Below are 17,324 nucleotides of genomic sequence, written 5' to 3' on the forward strand. Positions count from 1 at the left end.
CCTGTGGGAGCTCTGACTTATACAGCTCTTAGTAAAAAGCTTCAAACATATCAGTAACCTTCTCTGGGCAGAAACCAACCCGCCATCCAAGTCCCTGATCTCCCAGGAGGCAGTCTGGCATCTCTGCTGGTGAGCTAACAGACAGCTGGCCTATCCCCATACTCATAAAAGGTTCCCCTTGAACGTCGCAGTTGGTTCACTGCCTTACCTGTTGACAACATCTCAAATTTCATCTGCAATTTCCTTCTGCTCGTCAACAACTTCGGTATTGTGCGATCTCGAGAATTGAATCCACCAGCCCCTGCCTCTCCATCCTTCCAGGTGTATCTGTATGCACTTTGTAAGAGGTCATCCCCCCCCCCCCCCCCCCCCCCCCACCCCTGCTAATGACTGCCTTCAGGGTGAGGAAGGTGAGATAGCCTTATATGTGTTAAACTCAACATACTCCATTTCACGGGGCATTGGCTGCAGTATTGGAACAGGAGGGGTCTGTACTGTTGGGACAGTCTACACCTGAACCAGTCTGGGACCAATGTTCCAGTGGAATGGATAAATAGGGTGGTTACAAAGGCTTTAACTAGCAAGTGGGGCGGGGAAGGTAAGGGTAAAGCTATGGGAAGTATAATGGTTAATGGGAAGCAAAGCAGCAGGTTAGATTGTGGAGAGATGGGGTCAAGTACATGGAAAACTGTGACTAAAGTTAAAGGGATGAAGAACTTAGGCGATATTATTAATGGAGGTGTTAGGATTCAAAAAGGTATTAAAACTAGCATAAGGGCACTTTACCTGAATGCTCGTAGCATTTGAAACAAGGTAAACGGAAATTAGAAATAGTAAGGAAAGGGTCACTGATAGGTATAGTCTATAGGCTACCAAATAATGACACCACGGTGGGGCAGGTAATAAACACAGAAATAACTGATTCATGTAAAAATGGTACAGAAATTATCATGTTGATTTTAATCTACATGTTGATTGGTCAAACTAGGTCAGTCAAGGCAGCCTTGAGGAGGAACAGTATGTAATGGAACCTATAAGGAAGCAAGCTATCCTAGATCTGGTCCTGAGTAATGATACAGGAATAATTAATGATCTCATAGTTAACGATCCTCTTGGACGGAGTGATCACAGTATGGCTGAATTTAAAATACAGATAGAGGGTGAGAAGGTAAAATCCAATACCAGTGTCTTGTGTTTAAACAACGGAGACTACAATGGGATGATGGTGAGGTAGATTGGGAGCAAATACTTCATGGTAAACAATTGAGGAACAATGGAAGACTTTCAAAGCGATTTTTCACAATGCTCAGCAAAAGTATATACCAGTGAAAAGGAAGGACTGTAGATATTCTCCATCTCCATTCCCATTAATTAGCTTTACAGCTAACAGGATGACCCCCACACAGGGTAAAATCAAAGGCAACTAAACAGAATACCAGCAATCAGCTACCTGCCGATATCACATTTTAACACATAACAGCAGACGAAAATAAACACCCAATCCCCACCCATCAAACAACTCTAACAGTACAATAGACAAACCCCAACTTCGCCAAGGAAATCACCCAATAACAAAGTCCCATAACAATCCCAGCCCGTTCCTTGTCTTGGTATCTGTCAAACCTGATGATGATGGTCTCTGGTGGCTCCTCAGATCTGGGCTTCTACCTCAGTGACTGATGGACCTGGTCCAATTTGTGAGAGGACAATAAATTCCCCTCTCCCCAACTTTCCAAATATCTTGGACATAAAGGTCATAGTTTATGCCCTCCAGACCTTTTAGTAGCCCAACGATTCTGGAGCGATCTGGAGCGGTTCTCCAGATCGTCCACCTTAGTCTTCAATGCTTTACACTCTCCAGCTAGCAACACCATCTCTGCCTCCAGTGAGACAATGTAGTCACTATGGTCTGAGAGTACCACCTCCACCTCAGTTTGCTTCTCTTGCTTCATGTGGGAAGCCGCAAACATTTCCAGTTCCCAGAACCAGCATGTGTGCAAGAAGTGTCTCCAGCTACAGCTCCTGGAAGCCTGGGTTTCAGAGCTGCAGCGATGGCTGTAGAGCATCCATGAGGTGGAGAATCCTGTGAATAGCATGGATGGAGAGGTAGTCCGACGCCACAGGCAGGAAAAGAATGAGTGACCACCAGGCAGAGCAAGAAAGCTGGTCGGCAGTGCAGGAATCTCCTCTGGTCATTTTCCTAAAACAGATATACCACTTTGGGTACCATTGAGAGGAATGACCTCTCAGGGGAAATCAACAACAGCCAAATTTGTTGAAACATGGTGGCTCTGCTGCAGAGGGGAGGAGCAAAATGTGCAGAAATGCAATAGTTATAGGGATCCAATTCTAAAGGGAATAGATAGGCATTTCTGTTGCTGCAAATGAGACTCCAGGATGATATGTTGCTTCCTTGGTGCTAGGGTCAAGGATATCTCGGAACAGTTACACGACATTCTGGAGGGGGAGCATATCAGTACCAACGACATGGGCATTAAAAGGGACGAGGGCCTAAAATCAGAAAATAGGGAGTTAGGAAGAAAGTTGAGTTAGGAGTTAGGAAACCACTCAAAGGTGTTGATCTCAGGATTGCTACCAGTGCCATGCGCTAATCAGAGTAGAAATAACAGGATGTATCAGATGAATATGTAGCTGAAGTATTGGTGTGAGGGGGAGAGTTTCAGATTCCTGGGGCATTGGGGCAGGTTCTGGGGGAGCTGGTACCAGTACAAACTGGTTACACCTGGGCAGGACCGGTACTGATGCCCGATGGGGACTGTTTGCTGGAGTGGTTGGGGAGGGTTTAAACTAAAATGGCAGGAGGATGGGAATCTATGCAAAGAGTCAGAGGAGCAGGAATCAAGGACAAGAATAAAAGACAGAAAAGTGATAGGCAGAGAAAGCAAAGACAAGATTCATGCAGTGCCACAGTGAAAAATATCGGGAGTAATGTTAAAAAGACAAGCTTAAAGGCTTTGTGCCTTAATGCGCAGAGCATTCGCACTAAAGCAGATGAACTAATCGCACAAATAGACGGGATTACTGAGACATGGCTGCAGGGTGACCAGGGATGTGAACTGAATGTTCAGTATTTAGGAAGGACAGACAAAAACAAAAAGACGGTGGTGTTGCATTGCTACTTAAAGAGGAAATTAACACAATAGTGAGAAAGAATATTAGTTCTGACAATGTGAAATCTGTATGTGAGCTGAGAAACGCCAAGGGGCAAAAAATGTTAGTTGGAGTCATTATTGCCCCCCCCCCCCCCCCCCCCCCCCCCCACCTCCCAAACTGCAGTGCATTGGGAATGGCATTAAAGTGGTAATTAAAGATGCACACAATAAGGGAATATCTGAAATTATGGGCAATTTTAATTTGCATATGAAAATGAAATGAAATGAAAATCGCTTATTGTCACAAGTGGGTTTCAAATGAAGTTACTGTGAAAAGCCCCTAGTCGCCACATTCCGGCGCCTGTTCGGGGAGGCTGTTACGGGAACATAGATTACGGCATATAGATTGGGCAAATCAATTGGCCACAATACCGTAGAGGAGGAATTTCTGAAGTGTATACAGGATGATGTTCTGGACCAATACATTGAAGAACCAACTGGCGAACAGGTCATCCTAGACTGGGTACTGAAAGATGAAAGATGAAAATCACTTATTGTCACAAGTCGACTTCAAATGAAATTACTGTGAAAAGCCCCTAGTCGCCACATTCCGGTGCCTGTTTGGGGAGGCTGGTATGGGAATTGAAACGTGCTACTGGCCTGCCTTGGTCTGCTTTCAAAGCCAGTGATTTAGCCCTGTGCTAAACCAGCCCCTGTGTAATGAGAAAGGAATCATTGCCAGTCTAGTTGTTCGAGACCCCTTGAGGCTGAGTGACCATAATATGATACAATTTTTCATCAAGATGGAGAGTGAAGTAGCTGATTCCGAGACTAAGGTCCTGAATTTTAAAGGAAGCTACGATGATATGAGGTGTGAGTTGGCTTTGATCGATTGGGGAACATTACTTAAAGGGATGACAGTGGATCGGCATGGCAAACATTCAAGGAGCGCATGGGGAAACCGGAACAGTTGTTTATTCCTGCCAGGGGGCAGTGCCAGGGCATTGGTTGGACATGTCCCTCTACCTCCCCGGGGCTATAACTACCGCTATGCCCCCAAAGGGATCCCTCTGATAGCCTCACACCTAACCCAACCTATTGTAAACCTAGCCAACACAACATCATGTTGGTGAGTGTTGAAGGTCACGCGAGGGGCATCTCTGCTGGGGGGTGGGGGGGGGGGGGGGGGGGGGGAGCATTAATGACATTCAAATGAAGTGAAATTTATTCAAATGAGGTTGACATCTTACGTGGGTGTAAATCTCATGCCACTGCCGCCGAGGGGCGGAGAAAATCGGGAAATATGATCTCACTGGCGAGAATCGCGTTTCCCGATTCGAGATTTTTCACCTGCAACGCAGATCCAATGAGTAGCGAGGGTGGCCTCATGATTGCGCCCATAACCTCCACAGAGGCGGACCGATTTGTCCAAGTTAAGGGACGACAGGTGCTGCTCACTCTCCAAATTGCACAGGTTGTATTATACCTCGTTTTCCAGGCACTCAAGCTCAGTCCCCAACTTCTCCAACAGGGAACATGGAACGGGTCTTGCTTTAAGATATTTAGGCGTAGCATCAGAATCAACAGAAATTTTAGCTTTAGTTCCTTTTATTTTTCCAAGGCCCTCCTGGAAGACTTCTGGATATTTGTTGATGGCTTCATACATTTTCCCCACACCCAGCCCTGAAAATCTCTAGCCTGTTCAGCCTGATCTGCTGGAGCCAATCTCTCCCTATAAGACTTGGTCCCTGTCCCCATACAATGAGTGAAAGCCAGGCTGATTGCTGCATGTAGGTCACTGGGGTAATTGTGGTGCCCTTAATCACCAAAGTTTTCCCCAAGTAGATGGCTAGCCTGGTCCTTATGTCTTCTGAACTTGAGTTGGAGTTTGGAGACGATCAAGTGTCTGCTCCCCAATGACAGAGACTGCAGGACCTGTGTCCACCTCCATTTTTAATGGATGACCATTTACCAAGTGTTCCGCCATTATTGGGATGACCTTCATCATGGTGATACAGGTTAGTTGCTTTGTCTCTGCTTCTGGGAGTGGGAAAACCTACATGGTATGACCTTGTGCTGCCGTTGGCATCTTCCCTGAGTAGCACGCATATTGCCTATTCCAAGAGCTTTGTCTTGGCTGTTCCCTTTTACAGTGCTTGCATCTGAATCTTTATGGAGCAAATTTCCTTGCACCCTTAGGACGGTCGTAATATTCCCTTGACTGCCGGGGGATGCATGCTGAGCTCCGATTTGGCAATGGGTAACTTACTCAGTTGAGCAATGGCCACTCTTACATGAGGCCCCTCTGTCCAAACAGAGGACATTGCTGAATAATGCCCCATGCAGCTCTTGAGCCCCTTTTCCTGCATTTTCCAGTGATAGAGCTATTTCAATGTTTTTAAAAAAAATCCAGATTGGGTTCTGCCAATAACCTTTTTTAAGGTTATCACAGTTTATTCCACTCACCAATCTGTTTCGTAACATTTCTGTCATTTCTGCCAAATTCACAATGTTCTGCCAGTTTTCACAATCTGGTCAAAACCTCAGTGATAGGTTTCCCCGGGAATATCCCTGCCATATTAAAGTGATATCTCTGGAGGATGATAGAGGGCATCGAGTCATAGGGATTTTGCATTAGGTCTACTAGCGAGTCAAATGTTTTTGAATCGGAGCACCTGGGTCAGTCAGGATTTTTGTCATGAAATGAAAATCCCTTATTGTCACAAGTAGGCTACAATGAAGTTACTGTGAAAAGCCCCTAGTCGCCACATTCCAGCGCCAGTTCGGGAAGGCTGACGGGAATTGAACTGTGCTGCTGGCCTGCCTTGGTCTGCTTTAAAAGCCAACTATTTAGCCCAGCGTGCTAAACCAGCCCCTATAATAATAATCTTTTATTGTCACAAGTATGAAGTTACTTTGAAAAGCCCTAGTCGCCACATTCCGGCGCCTGGACGGTAGACTGGTATGGGAATTGAACCCACTCTGCTGGCCTTGCTCTGCATCACAAACCTGCTATCTAGCCCACAGAGCTAAACCAGCCCTAAACCAGCCCCATTTATGTTGAATGATGGGGCTCCACGTGCTGTTAGCAGAATCACTTTCTGCTTCTCATCTCCCACAATGTTAATAGCCCATAAGAAGTAACGCATGCACTCCTTGTATTGGGCTCAGTCTACTCCGCTAACGTCACAGGGTTCGAGTTTACTGAAGAGAAGCCTTTTCTTCCTTACTGGAGAAGCCGTTCATTTTCGACTCTGAAGGTTGCTCGGAAAAACCTGTTTTTACTCCTCGTCACCAATGTAATAAAGTCTCCAGGCCAGTATTCTAACACCAAACACTTTATTGAAGTAATGAGAAAGGTCGCTTTTAAGCTTCCGCAACACATTTCCTGTTGTGCAAGCTACCGCCCACTTAATAGGGGAATTCATATTCCACAAAACCCACGGGGAAATCTACTAATGATCCCTCATGTCCTTCGTGGCTACCAGAACAGCTACTTTGTTTTGCATAACACTGGGTGTCAGCCTAATCCTAGAGTGTTAAAGTTGCCATATAAATGGAGTGACACCAGCTAATTGAAATAGAACAAAATGTGAAAGTCGCAGGCTGATCTTGTTAATTGGGGAAGCCATCTAACAAGCAGTGAGAACATGCTAGGCGTGCCACGTGGGTCAAAGATGTGCAGGTTAGGTGGATTGGCCATGAGAAATTGCCCTTAGTGTCCAAAATTGCCTTTAGTGTTGGGTGGGGTTACTGAGTTATGGGGATAGGGTGGAGGTGTTAATCTTGGGTAGGGTGCTCTTTCCAGGAGCTGGTGCAGACTCGATGGGCCAAATGGCCTCCTTCTGCACTGTAAATTCTATGAAATGAAGTGGTGAAGCAGAGTCAGAACAGGAAATAGGGTGGTGGTGGTGGTGGCATAAGAGCTGATCTCAATCTCCTGGCATCTAATGTAGGAAGATATTCCAATCATTGATAGCTCTTTGATATCATGTTACTTTAGGGAAAGTGTTAATGCTTTTGGTAGTTCTGGAACACAGTTATTAAATTAATAATTTTGTTACATATTGAGTGTTCCGTGTAAAATATGTCTTGTTTAACAGTAGAATTCAGTGATGATGAATACATCTCCACCCTGTAAGTTAACAATCATCAATTATTCATCATTATTCTTCAATTAGAAGATGTATATAAGCACGCTGCTAATTACTTGTTTCTCCAAATTGTCACGCACAAGAAAATAAAACAAAATATATCTTGTCATGGTAAATAACCCAATCTAGCAATTACAGTAAATTTGCCAGTTACAAGTTTAGTAGACCATTAAATTGTTATTAATGAGGCTTTCTGCTTTCTCCCCATTAAGTTCAAATATTAAATACTCAGATATAATAGTACAGCTTGAATATGATTTCTTTGTAATTATTAAAACTAAAGATAATTGAAACCGAGTTCCATCTCTTTTGAGTTGTGTTCATGTTATAATCTGCACAAGACATACGCGGTTGGAGTAATCTGTATCCCAGGAGTCTCGCCAAGTACAAGCTCCCCTGCTAAGGGGGCAGGGAGTCCGACAACATTCATGATTGAATTCTATATAAAGTCTGCCAGGTATGCAACCAACAGAGCAGACACGGCTGGGAACTGATGTATATTGTAAATATAATTGCTTTGCAGTAAATATGATTTTCTTTCACCCACTCGATTCGGACCCGGTCTGTGGCCTACAAAAGTTAATATATTGCATTATGCTACTTTTAAAGGTTTTGTCATCACGGAAGCCCAAAAGCAGAAGGCAAAAATACTTTCAAAAAAGCCAATGAAGAAGAAAAGAGGTGATTTTGCTGATATTAAATATATAAATCGTAAGCATCCATTCTGGAAAATATTCAAGAAATGAAACAGCCACCACATTTCTATTTTACAATTTTCATTATGGACCATGTGGGAAAGATTTCCTCCATGTGTCATGTCTAATTAAATTGTAAACATGTTTTGAAGAATAGATTCATGATTTTGTTGCACACGCACAAAAGGAAATGGTTTCTCTGCTTTGAGGGAAGTTGTTTCCGAAAAATTGTGAGTTATTCCTTTAATGCTACATTGTCAGAGTTTTAATGTTTAAAGTCTATTGAAAATAGTAGAAAAGGCAAAACAATGATTTACTCCTATGTTCAGGTTTGTTCTTCTAAAGGTCCTATTATCACATAGGTCACGCATACTCTTTTGAAACTGAGCAAGAATAGTTTTTAAAAATCACAGCTTAGAACAAAGGAGTATGACCATAACTACGTTTACATTGTATCAAGTCCATCTCCCATAGAATTGTACTTGAGAAGTCAAGATCAATGTGGTCTGCAGTTGAAGTCAGTTGAGAGACTTGGTTGTGCAGTATAATTTGGTAACCATTTTAAAACCATACATCCAGTTCTTTATTTTTATATAATGCTTTGATTTTACCTCGTTATGGTTAAAAAGCAAGTCTTACCGTAATTTGGGAAGCAGAGAGAGGTGCAATTGGCTGGAGCTTACAGGTGCTATACAGAAGAGTGAGCTGAAAGATGCAAAGCTGAGCACAACAATGCCACCATTGGTTAGAGGGTGTAATTGCAGTGTGACTGGTTCAAAAAGAAAGTTTCAATTGTAGATGTGGACATTGTGGCAAACGTATGCTTAAGTTGGACCTATGGTTAAAAGATTTGGGTGGGGATGGGGAGAGCCAAATTGGCACATGTTATACTCCAATGCCCTGCTGTTGTCCATGTCAGACTCAAAATGTCAGGGTGACACAGTGCTTAACACTGCTGCCTCACAGAGCGAGGGACCTGGGTTCGATTACAGCCTTGGGTGACTGTTTGGAGTTTGCATATTCTCCCTGTGTCTGTGTGGGTTTCCTCCGGATGCTCCAGTTTCCTCCCAAAGTCCAAAGATGTGCTGGTTGGGTGGATTGGCCATGCTAAATTGCCTCTTAGTGTCCAAAGATGTGTAGGTTCAGTTATGGGGGTAGGGCAGGGTGGACGTGACTGTGGACCAAGCCACAGTGCTCTTTTGGAGGGTCGGTGCAGATTTGATGGGCGATATGGCTTCCTTCTGCATGGTATGGATTCTATAGAGTTTAAAATTTGATTATATTAATTGCATCAACTTTGGCTACATAGTTTGCTAATTTCAAAGTTCTTGGGAGGGTGTCACAATTATTACAAGACAAGACAAATCCAGTATTCAACTTGGGCTGACAAGTGGCAGGACAGCAAGTACCAGAGAGAACATAATAATTTCCCCTTGACATTGCGATTGTTGAATCCCCCACTTCCAACATCCTGGGGGTTAATATTGACCAGAAACTGAACTGGACTAGCCAGATAAATACCATGGCTATAAGAGCCAGTCAGAGGCTAGGATTCCTATGGCGAGTAACTCACCTCCTCCCTCCCCAAAGCTTGTCCACTATCTCCAAGGCACAAGTTAAGAGTGTTGTGGAATACGCTCCATTTGCCTGGGTGAATGATGCTCCAGTAGCACCCAAGAAGGTTGCCATCATCTAGAATAAAACAGTTCACTTGATTGGCACACCATCCACAAATATTCACTCCCTCCACCAAAGATGCACTGGGGCAGCAGCATGTACCATTTTCTTTTTTTTTTTAAATAATTTTTATTGAAGAGATTTTTTTACATAAAATATTTACCCCACCTAACCGTAGACTATTACAAAATATTCCCACTTAACAAATCCCCCCCCCCCGCCCGGCCCCCCGCGCGCGCTGTCCCTCCCCCCTCCCTCCCCCCCAAAAAACAAACAAAGCAACAATTAACATCAAACATGAACTGCGAACAAATTTGCCCGCATTACAACCCACCACACCCGTTGTTGCCACCCCCCCTCCCCCCCCCCCCCCCCCCCCCCCGGGTTGCTGCTGCTACGACCTCTGCACCCTATCTTTGATCCAAAAAGTCGAGGAAAGGCTGCCACCGCCTGAAAAACCCTTGTATCGACCCTCTCAGGGCGAATTTGACTCTTTCCAACTGGATAAAGCTTGCCATGTCATTAATCCAAGTTTCCACGCTTGGAGGCCTCGCGTCCTTCCACTGTATCAGTATCCTTCTTTGCGCAACTAGGGACGCAAAGGCCAGTACTCCGGCCTCTCTCGCCTCCTGTACCCCCGGCTCCACCCCAACCCCAAAAATCGCTAGTCCCCATCCTGGTTTGACCCTGGATCCCACCACCCTCGACACCGTCCTTGCCACCCCCTTCCAGAACTCCACCAGTGCCGGACATGCCCAAAACATATGGACATGGTTCGCTGGACTTCCCGAACACCTGACACATCTGTCCTCACCCCCAAAGAACCGACTCATCCTTGTCCCCGTCATATGGGCTCTGTATAGCACCTTAAATTGAATGAGGCTAAGCCTCGCACACGAGGAGGAAGAGTTAACCCTCTCCAGGGCATCGGCCCATGTCCCATCCTCTATCTGCTCTCCCAGCTCCCCCTCCCATTTGGCTTTCAGCTCCTCTACTGATGCCTCCTCAGCCTCCTGCATTACTTTGTATATGTCCGATATCCTCCCCCCTCCGACCCAAACCCCCGAGAGCACCCTGTCGCTCGCCCCCCTGCTGGGGAGCAAGGGGAACCCTTCCACCTGGCGTCTAGCAAATGCCTTCACCTGCAAATGTCTAAACACGTTTCCCGGGGGGAGCCCGAATTTCTCCTCCAGCTCTCTCAGGCTCGCAAACCTCCCATCTACAAACAGATCCTTCAGCTGCCTGATGCCCACCCTGTGCCAGCTCTGGAATCCCCCGTCCATGTTCCCCGGGATGAATCTATGGTTCCCTCTTAACGGTGCCTCCATCAGACCTCCCACTTCCCCCCTGTGTCGCCTCCACTGCCCCCAGATCTTGAGGGTGGCCGCCACCACCGGGCTCGTGGTATACCTCGTGGGAGGGAGCGGCCATGGCGCCGTTACTAGGGCCCCCAGGCTTATGTTGCCACAGGACGCCCTCTCCATTCGTTTCCAAGCTGCCCCCTCCCCTTCCATCATCCACTTGCGCACCATTGATACATTAGCCGCCCAGTAATACAACGAAAGGTTGGGTAATGCCAGCCCTCCACTCTCCCTACTCCGCTCCAAGAAGACCCTCCTCACCCTTGGGTGCCGTGCGCCCACACGTAGCTCATGATGCTGCTCGTCACCTTTTTGAAGAAGGCCCTAGGGAGGAAGATGGGCAAGCACTGAAATAGAAACAAAAACCTCGGGAGGACCGTCATTTTAACGGACTGCACTCTGCCCGCCAACGACAGCGGCACCATGTCCCACCTTTTAAATTCCTCCTCCATCTGTTCCACCAGCCTAGAGAAGTTCAACTTGTGGAGAGTCCCCCAGTTCCTTGCCACCTGCACCCCTAAATATCTAAAGCTCTTTCCTGCTCTTCAACGGGAGTCTCCCGATTCCCTCTTCCTGGTCCCCTGGGTGTATCACAAATACCTCACTCTTACCCAAGTTTAGCTTGTACCCCGAAAAGTCCCCGAATTCTGCTAGCAGTTCCATCACCTCCGGCATTCCCCCTTCTGGGTCTGCCACGTATAGCAGCAGGTCGTCCGCGTATAGCGATACCCGGTGCTCCTCCCCGCCCCTTGTCAGCCCTCTCCACCCCCCTGAGCCCCTCAGTGCCATCGCCAACGGTTCAATTGCCAGTGCGAAGAGCAGGGGGGACAAGGGGCACCCCTGTCTGGTCCCCCGGTGGAGCCCAAAATACTCCGATCTCCTACCATTCGTCACTACACTTGCCGTCGGGGCCGAATAGAGCAGCTTCACCCATTTAATAAATCCCTCCCCAAATCCAAACCGTTCCAGCGTCTCCCACAGGTACTTCCACTCCACCCTATCGAATGCTTTCTCCGCGTCCAATGCCACCACTATCTCCGCCTCCCCCTCCACTGCCGGCATCATGATGACGTTTAGCAGTCTCCGCACGTTCGTATTAAGCTGCCGCCCTTTCACAAAACCCGTCTGGTCCTCGTGTATCACCCCTGGCACACAATCCTCTATCCTGGTAGCCAGGATCTTTGCCAGCAGCTTGGCGTCCACATTCAGGAGCGAGATGGGCCTATATGACCCACACTGCACGGGGTCCTTGTCCCGCTTCAGGATCAGAGAGATCAGTGCCTGCGACATTGTCGGGGGCAGAGCCCCCCCCTCCCATGCCTCGTTGAAGGCTCGCACCAACACAGGGCCCACCAGATCCGCATATTTTTTGTAAAATTCCACCGGGAACCCGTCTGGCCCCGGCGCCTTCCCCGACTGCATATGCCCAATCCCCTTGACTAGCTCCTCTAACCCTATCTGCACCCCCAGTCCCTCTACCAGCTCCTCTTGGACCTTGGGGAACCTCAGTTTGTTCAGGAAGCCCTCCATCCCCCCTCCCCTCGTCGGCGGCTCTGACCGATACAGCTCCTTATAAAAGTCTCTGAAAACCCCATTTACTTCTGGCCCCTTCTGCACTATGTTCCCACCCCTCTCCCTCACTCCCCCAATTTCTCTAGCCGCATCCCGCTTTCGGAGCTGATGCGCCAGCATCCTACTCGCCTTCTCCCCATACTCATAAATCGCGCCCTGCGCCCTTCTCCACTGTGTCTCCGCCTTTCTGGTGGTCAACAGGTCAAACTTAGCCTGCAAACTACGCCGTTCCCCCAGCAGCCCCTCCTCTGGTGCCTCCGCATATTTCCTATCCACGTCCAGAAGCTCCCCCACCAGCCTCTCCCTCTCCTGTCTCTCCTTCCTTTCCCTATGTGCCCGTATGGAGATCAGCTCCCCCCGGATCACCGCCTTCAGGGCCTCCCATACCATCCCCACCTGCACCTCCCCCGTGTCATTAATGTCCAGATATCTTACAATGCTCTTCCGGACCCTCTTATACACCTCCTCATCCGCCAGCAACCCCACATCCAGGCGCCACAGCGGACGCTGGTCTCGCACCTCCCCCATTTCCAAATCTACCCAGTGTGGCGCGTGGTCTGAGACCGCTATGGCCGAGTACTCCACTTCCCGTACTTTCGGGATCAGCCCCCTGCTCAATACAAAAAAGTCAATTCTAGAATAGACTCTGTGGACATGGGAGAAAAAGGAATACTCCCTCGCCCTCGGCCTCCCAAACCTCCAGGGGTCCACCCCTCCCATCTGCTCCATAAACCCCTTTAACACTTCTGCCGCTGCCGGCCTCCTACTCGTCCTTGAACTCGATCTGTCCAACACGGGGTTCAGCACTGTGTTGAAGTCCCCCCCCATGATCAGGCCCCCTGCCTCCAGGTCCGGAATGAGGCCCAGTAGGCGCCTCATGAAGCCAGCGTCGTCCCAGTTCGGGGCATACACGTTAACCATCACCACTTTCTCCCCCTGCAGCCTACCCTTCACCATGACATATCTACCCTCTTTATCCGCCACCACCTCCGCCGCCACGAACGACACCCTCTTCCCTACCAGGATCGCCACCCCTCGGTTCTTTACGTCCAGTCCTGAGTGGAACACCTGTCCCACCCACCCCCTTCTCAGGCGGACCTGGTCCGCCACCTTCAAATGGGTCTCTTGTAGCATTGCTACATCCGCCTTCAGTCCCTTCAAATGCGAGATTACTCTCGTTCTCTTGACCGGCCCATTCAGCCCCCTCACATTCCAAGTGATCAGCTGGGTCGAAGGGCAGCCCGCCCCTCTCCCCTGCCGACTAGCCATATCCTGTCACCTGTTCGCCCCGAGTCAGCCCTCCCTTTCTGACCCGCTCCCCATGGCGATGGCGCCCCCCCCCCCCCCCCCCCCCCCCCCCCCTCTCCAGTCCCCAACTTCTCCTCCCTGGCCTTTTCAGCAGCAACCCGGTGGCTCCCCCCTTCCCCCCTCCCCCTCCCCCCCCCCCCACCCCCCTCCCCCCCCAGGCTAGGACCCTTCCTAGCCGCGATGCACCCTCCATAGTACTTCCGTAAGTCAGCTGGTTTACGCTGACCCGGCTGCCCCTGCCACACTCCGGCTCCTCCCGGCATGGGGGACGTCCCCCCCCTTACCACCCCTCCTTGACCTCGCTCCAGCGCGGGAAAGGGAGCCATTGCTGACCACGCCCCTTACTCCCACCCCCCACCCTCCTCTGCCCCGTGCGCGGGAAACCAGAGGAAAGCCCGCGCTTTCGCCCTGCCCCTCCCCGCCCCTCCACCTTCAGTTCCACCCCAGTCCCCAATCTCACACCGATACATACAAAACACCCAAAAAACCCACAAGAAACACATACCCCCGGCACTCCCCCTCCACCCCGCCCTCCCAACATAACATTATAAATAACAGAAAAAAGAGAGAAAAAACTGGTATAGAGAACAAAAAGGGTCCAAAAGATACGGCCAAGTGAAAATCCAACCAAAAGAAAGCCACGTGTCCAGCTTAAAGTACCAGAGCGGCAACTACCGCCAAGTATCCCCTGGTTCTAGTTCGAGTCCAGCTTTTCTTCCTGGACAAAGGCCCACGCCTCCTCCGGGGACTCGAAATAGTGGTGCTGGTCCTTATAGGTCACCCACAAGCGCGCTGGCTGCAGCATCCCGAATCTGATTCTCTTGGCATGCAGCACCGCCTTCGTCCGGTTGAACCGGGCCCGCCGCTTTGCCACCTCCGCACTCCAGTCCTGAAAGATCCTCACCGTCGAGTTCTCCCATTTGCTGCTCCTCTCTCTCTTGGCCCACCTCAGCACCCTCTCCCGGTCACTGAATCGCTGGAACCGAACCAGCACCGCCCTCGGGGGTTCGTTTGCTCTCGGCTTCCTGGCCATTACTCTGTAGGCCTCCTCCAATTCCAGGGGCGAAGGGACGGCCCCTGCCCCCATCAGTGAGCCCAGCATTTCTGCCACATACCCCTGGAGGTCCGACCCCTCCAGCCCTTCTGCCAGGCCCAGGATCCTCAGGTTTTTCCGCCTCATGCGGGTATCCATCTCCTCCAATCGGTTTTGCCATCTCAGGTGGAGTGCCTCGTGCACCTCCACCTTTCCCACGAGGACCGTGGCCTCCTCCTCCCTCACAGTCATCTCCTGCTGCAGCTCCCGAATTGACGCCTCTTGGGTCGCCTGTGCCCCCATCAGCCTGGTGGTCGTCGCGTTCATCGACTCCAGCAGCTCCACTTTCAGCTCCGTGAAGAAGCGCAGGAGAACGGCCTGCTGCTCCTCCGCCCATTTCCTCCAGTCCTCGGGTGCGCCGCCGGCCGCCATTTTGGATTTCTTCCCCCGCTTTTTTCGGGGAGCTGCTGCCACTTTTTTACCTGCCCCACCTCGGGTGACGACCATAAATTATTCGGGGTTCTCCTCTGGGAACCTTCCCCCACCGGGAATTGCCGTTCCAGCGCCGTTAGGGGCCCTCCAATCGGCCCGAAAACACCTTCCTAACAGGAGCAGCCAAACGTGCGACTTAGCTGGTCATAGCTGCAACCGGAAGTCAGCATGTACCATTTTCAAGATGCACTGCAGAAACTCAGCAAATCTTAGACAACACCTTGCAAACCCATGGACTACCAACCAGAAGGTCAAAGGCGGTAGAAACAAGGGAACAGCTCGAATTTCCCCTCCAAGCCACTCACCATTCTGACTTGGAAATGTATCACCGTTCCTTCACTGTCACTGGATCAAAATCCTGGAACTCCCTTCCTAACAACACAGTGGGAGTACCTACTCCACATGGACTGCAGCAGTTCAAGAATACCGCTCACCACTATCTTCGCAAGGGAAATTCGGGATGGGCAATAAATGCTGCCGAGCCACTGATGCCCTCATCCCATGAATTAATTTTTTCAGTCAGCATTTCAAACCTGTTTCACTATTTTATTCAATCAAGATTGATAAATTTATTGAATAAAAATCTGTCAATCTCAATATTGAAATTGACTCACACCAATAATTTTTTGGCGGAGTGAATTTCAGATTACCAATTTTAGTTGAATTTCACAACTTGCTATCACCTCTGGATTTCCAGTCCAGTACTATAACCGCAAGACCGAACATCTAGCTAAGAGCACAGAGTAGGAAGAATTATTTAGAATTTTCAGGAAGCGGAAACCTCTGAAAGAGGGAAAGCGTGTACCAATCAGATGGGCTGTGATCCCAAATGAACAGATAAGAGATGATAAGGTTGTCAAGCAGGATAAATTGGTGGCTGATTGAAATGAAATGAAATGAAAGGAAAATCGCTTATTGTCACGAGTAGGCTTCAAATGAAGTTACTGTGAAAAGCCCCTAGTCGCCACATTCCTGCGCCTGTTCGGGGAGGCTGATGCGGGAATCGAACCATGCTGCTGGCCTGCTTGGTCTGCTTTCAAAGCCAGCGATTTAGCCCTGATTGCAGAATACTTCAGCTACGAAGGGCAAAGAACAATAGTACAGATGTACAAAACAGCTTGAAATGTTGAGATGGGAAGAAGAGTCACATAATACAGGAAGACAATGAAAAACCATGAAAGTTCTCTTCCAAATTAAGCAATAAACAAAAAAAGGATGTATTTATCTCTGCTCACCTGTTGATGAAATCTTCCAACATGCCTTGGTCGCCTCTCTAACTCCATTGCTCCACTGCACCCCTGGCTGCTCTCTTACGTTCCACCCTCCATAAACTGGAGTCATCCAAATCTTGAGTGCCCATGGTGGGTTTTCTTTATTTTCCTCCAGTAGCTTTTCCATCAACATGGTGGGTACTCTGCATTCAAAATATTTTAAAACAAAATTAACCTCATTATTATTAAAGTCCTGTTTAGCTGGATTAATTTGCAGCAAGTCATTTTCACCCTTCAGCCCTGTGCTCACTGACTTTAAACTTCTCATTCTTGGATTCAAATCCTTTCATTGTCTTGTTCCTTCCTTTTTCTGTAATCTCCAGTCTCATAGCCCTCCAAGATAGTTGTGCTCCTCCCAATTTGGACTCTTTTGCCATGGAGAGCATCCTATCCAGCTGCAATACAGCTCGGTATGGCAACTGCTCAGCCCAAGATCGCAAGAGACTGCAGAGTGTGGTGAACTCAGTCCAACGCATCACACAATCTTGCCATCCTCCCATTGATTCTGTCTACACCTCCCGCTGCCTCAGGAGGGCAGTGAACATTGGCAGAGACCCCTCACACCCAGGCTTTGCTCTCTTCCAGACCCTTCCATCAGCAGAATGTACAGAAGTCTGAAGACCCGCACATCCAGACATAGGGGGCGGC

General features: G+C 48.7%; 1 protein-coding gene across 11 annotated transcripts in view; it reads left to right on the top strand.

Moving 5' to 3' along the window:
- LOC119976388 (rho guanine nucleotide exchange factor 9-like) overlaps positions 1 to 17,324 on the top strand; it is a 180,558-nt gene that overhangs the window by 138,554 nt on the left and 24,680 nt on the right. For 7 of the 11 annotated variants that reach the window (XM_038816898.1, XM_038816893.1, XM_038816899.1 and 4 more), the window contains one exon: positions 7,877 to 7,978. In XM_038816898.1, coding sequence (XP_038672826.1) covers positions 7,877 to 7,978 — 102 coding nt within the window. The remainder of the gene's footprint in view (positions 1 to 7,876; positions 7,979 to 17,324) is intronic. The other 4 variants (XR_005462922.1, XR_005462921.1, XM_038816900.1 and 1 more) reach the window with 1 other exon arrangement.

This window comes from Scyliorhinus canicula, chromosome 13 (assembly GCF_902713615.1).
Source record: "Scyliorhinus canicula chromosome 13, sScyCan1.1, whole genome shotgun sequence".
NCBI classification, from domain to species: Eukaryota; Metazoa; Chordata; class Chondrichthyes; order Carcharhiniformes; family Scyliorhinidae; genus Scyliorhinus; species Scyliorhinus canicula.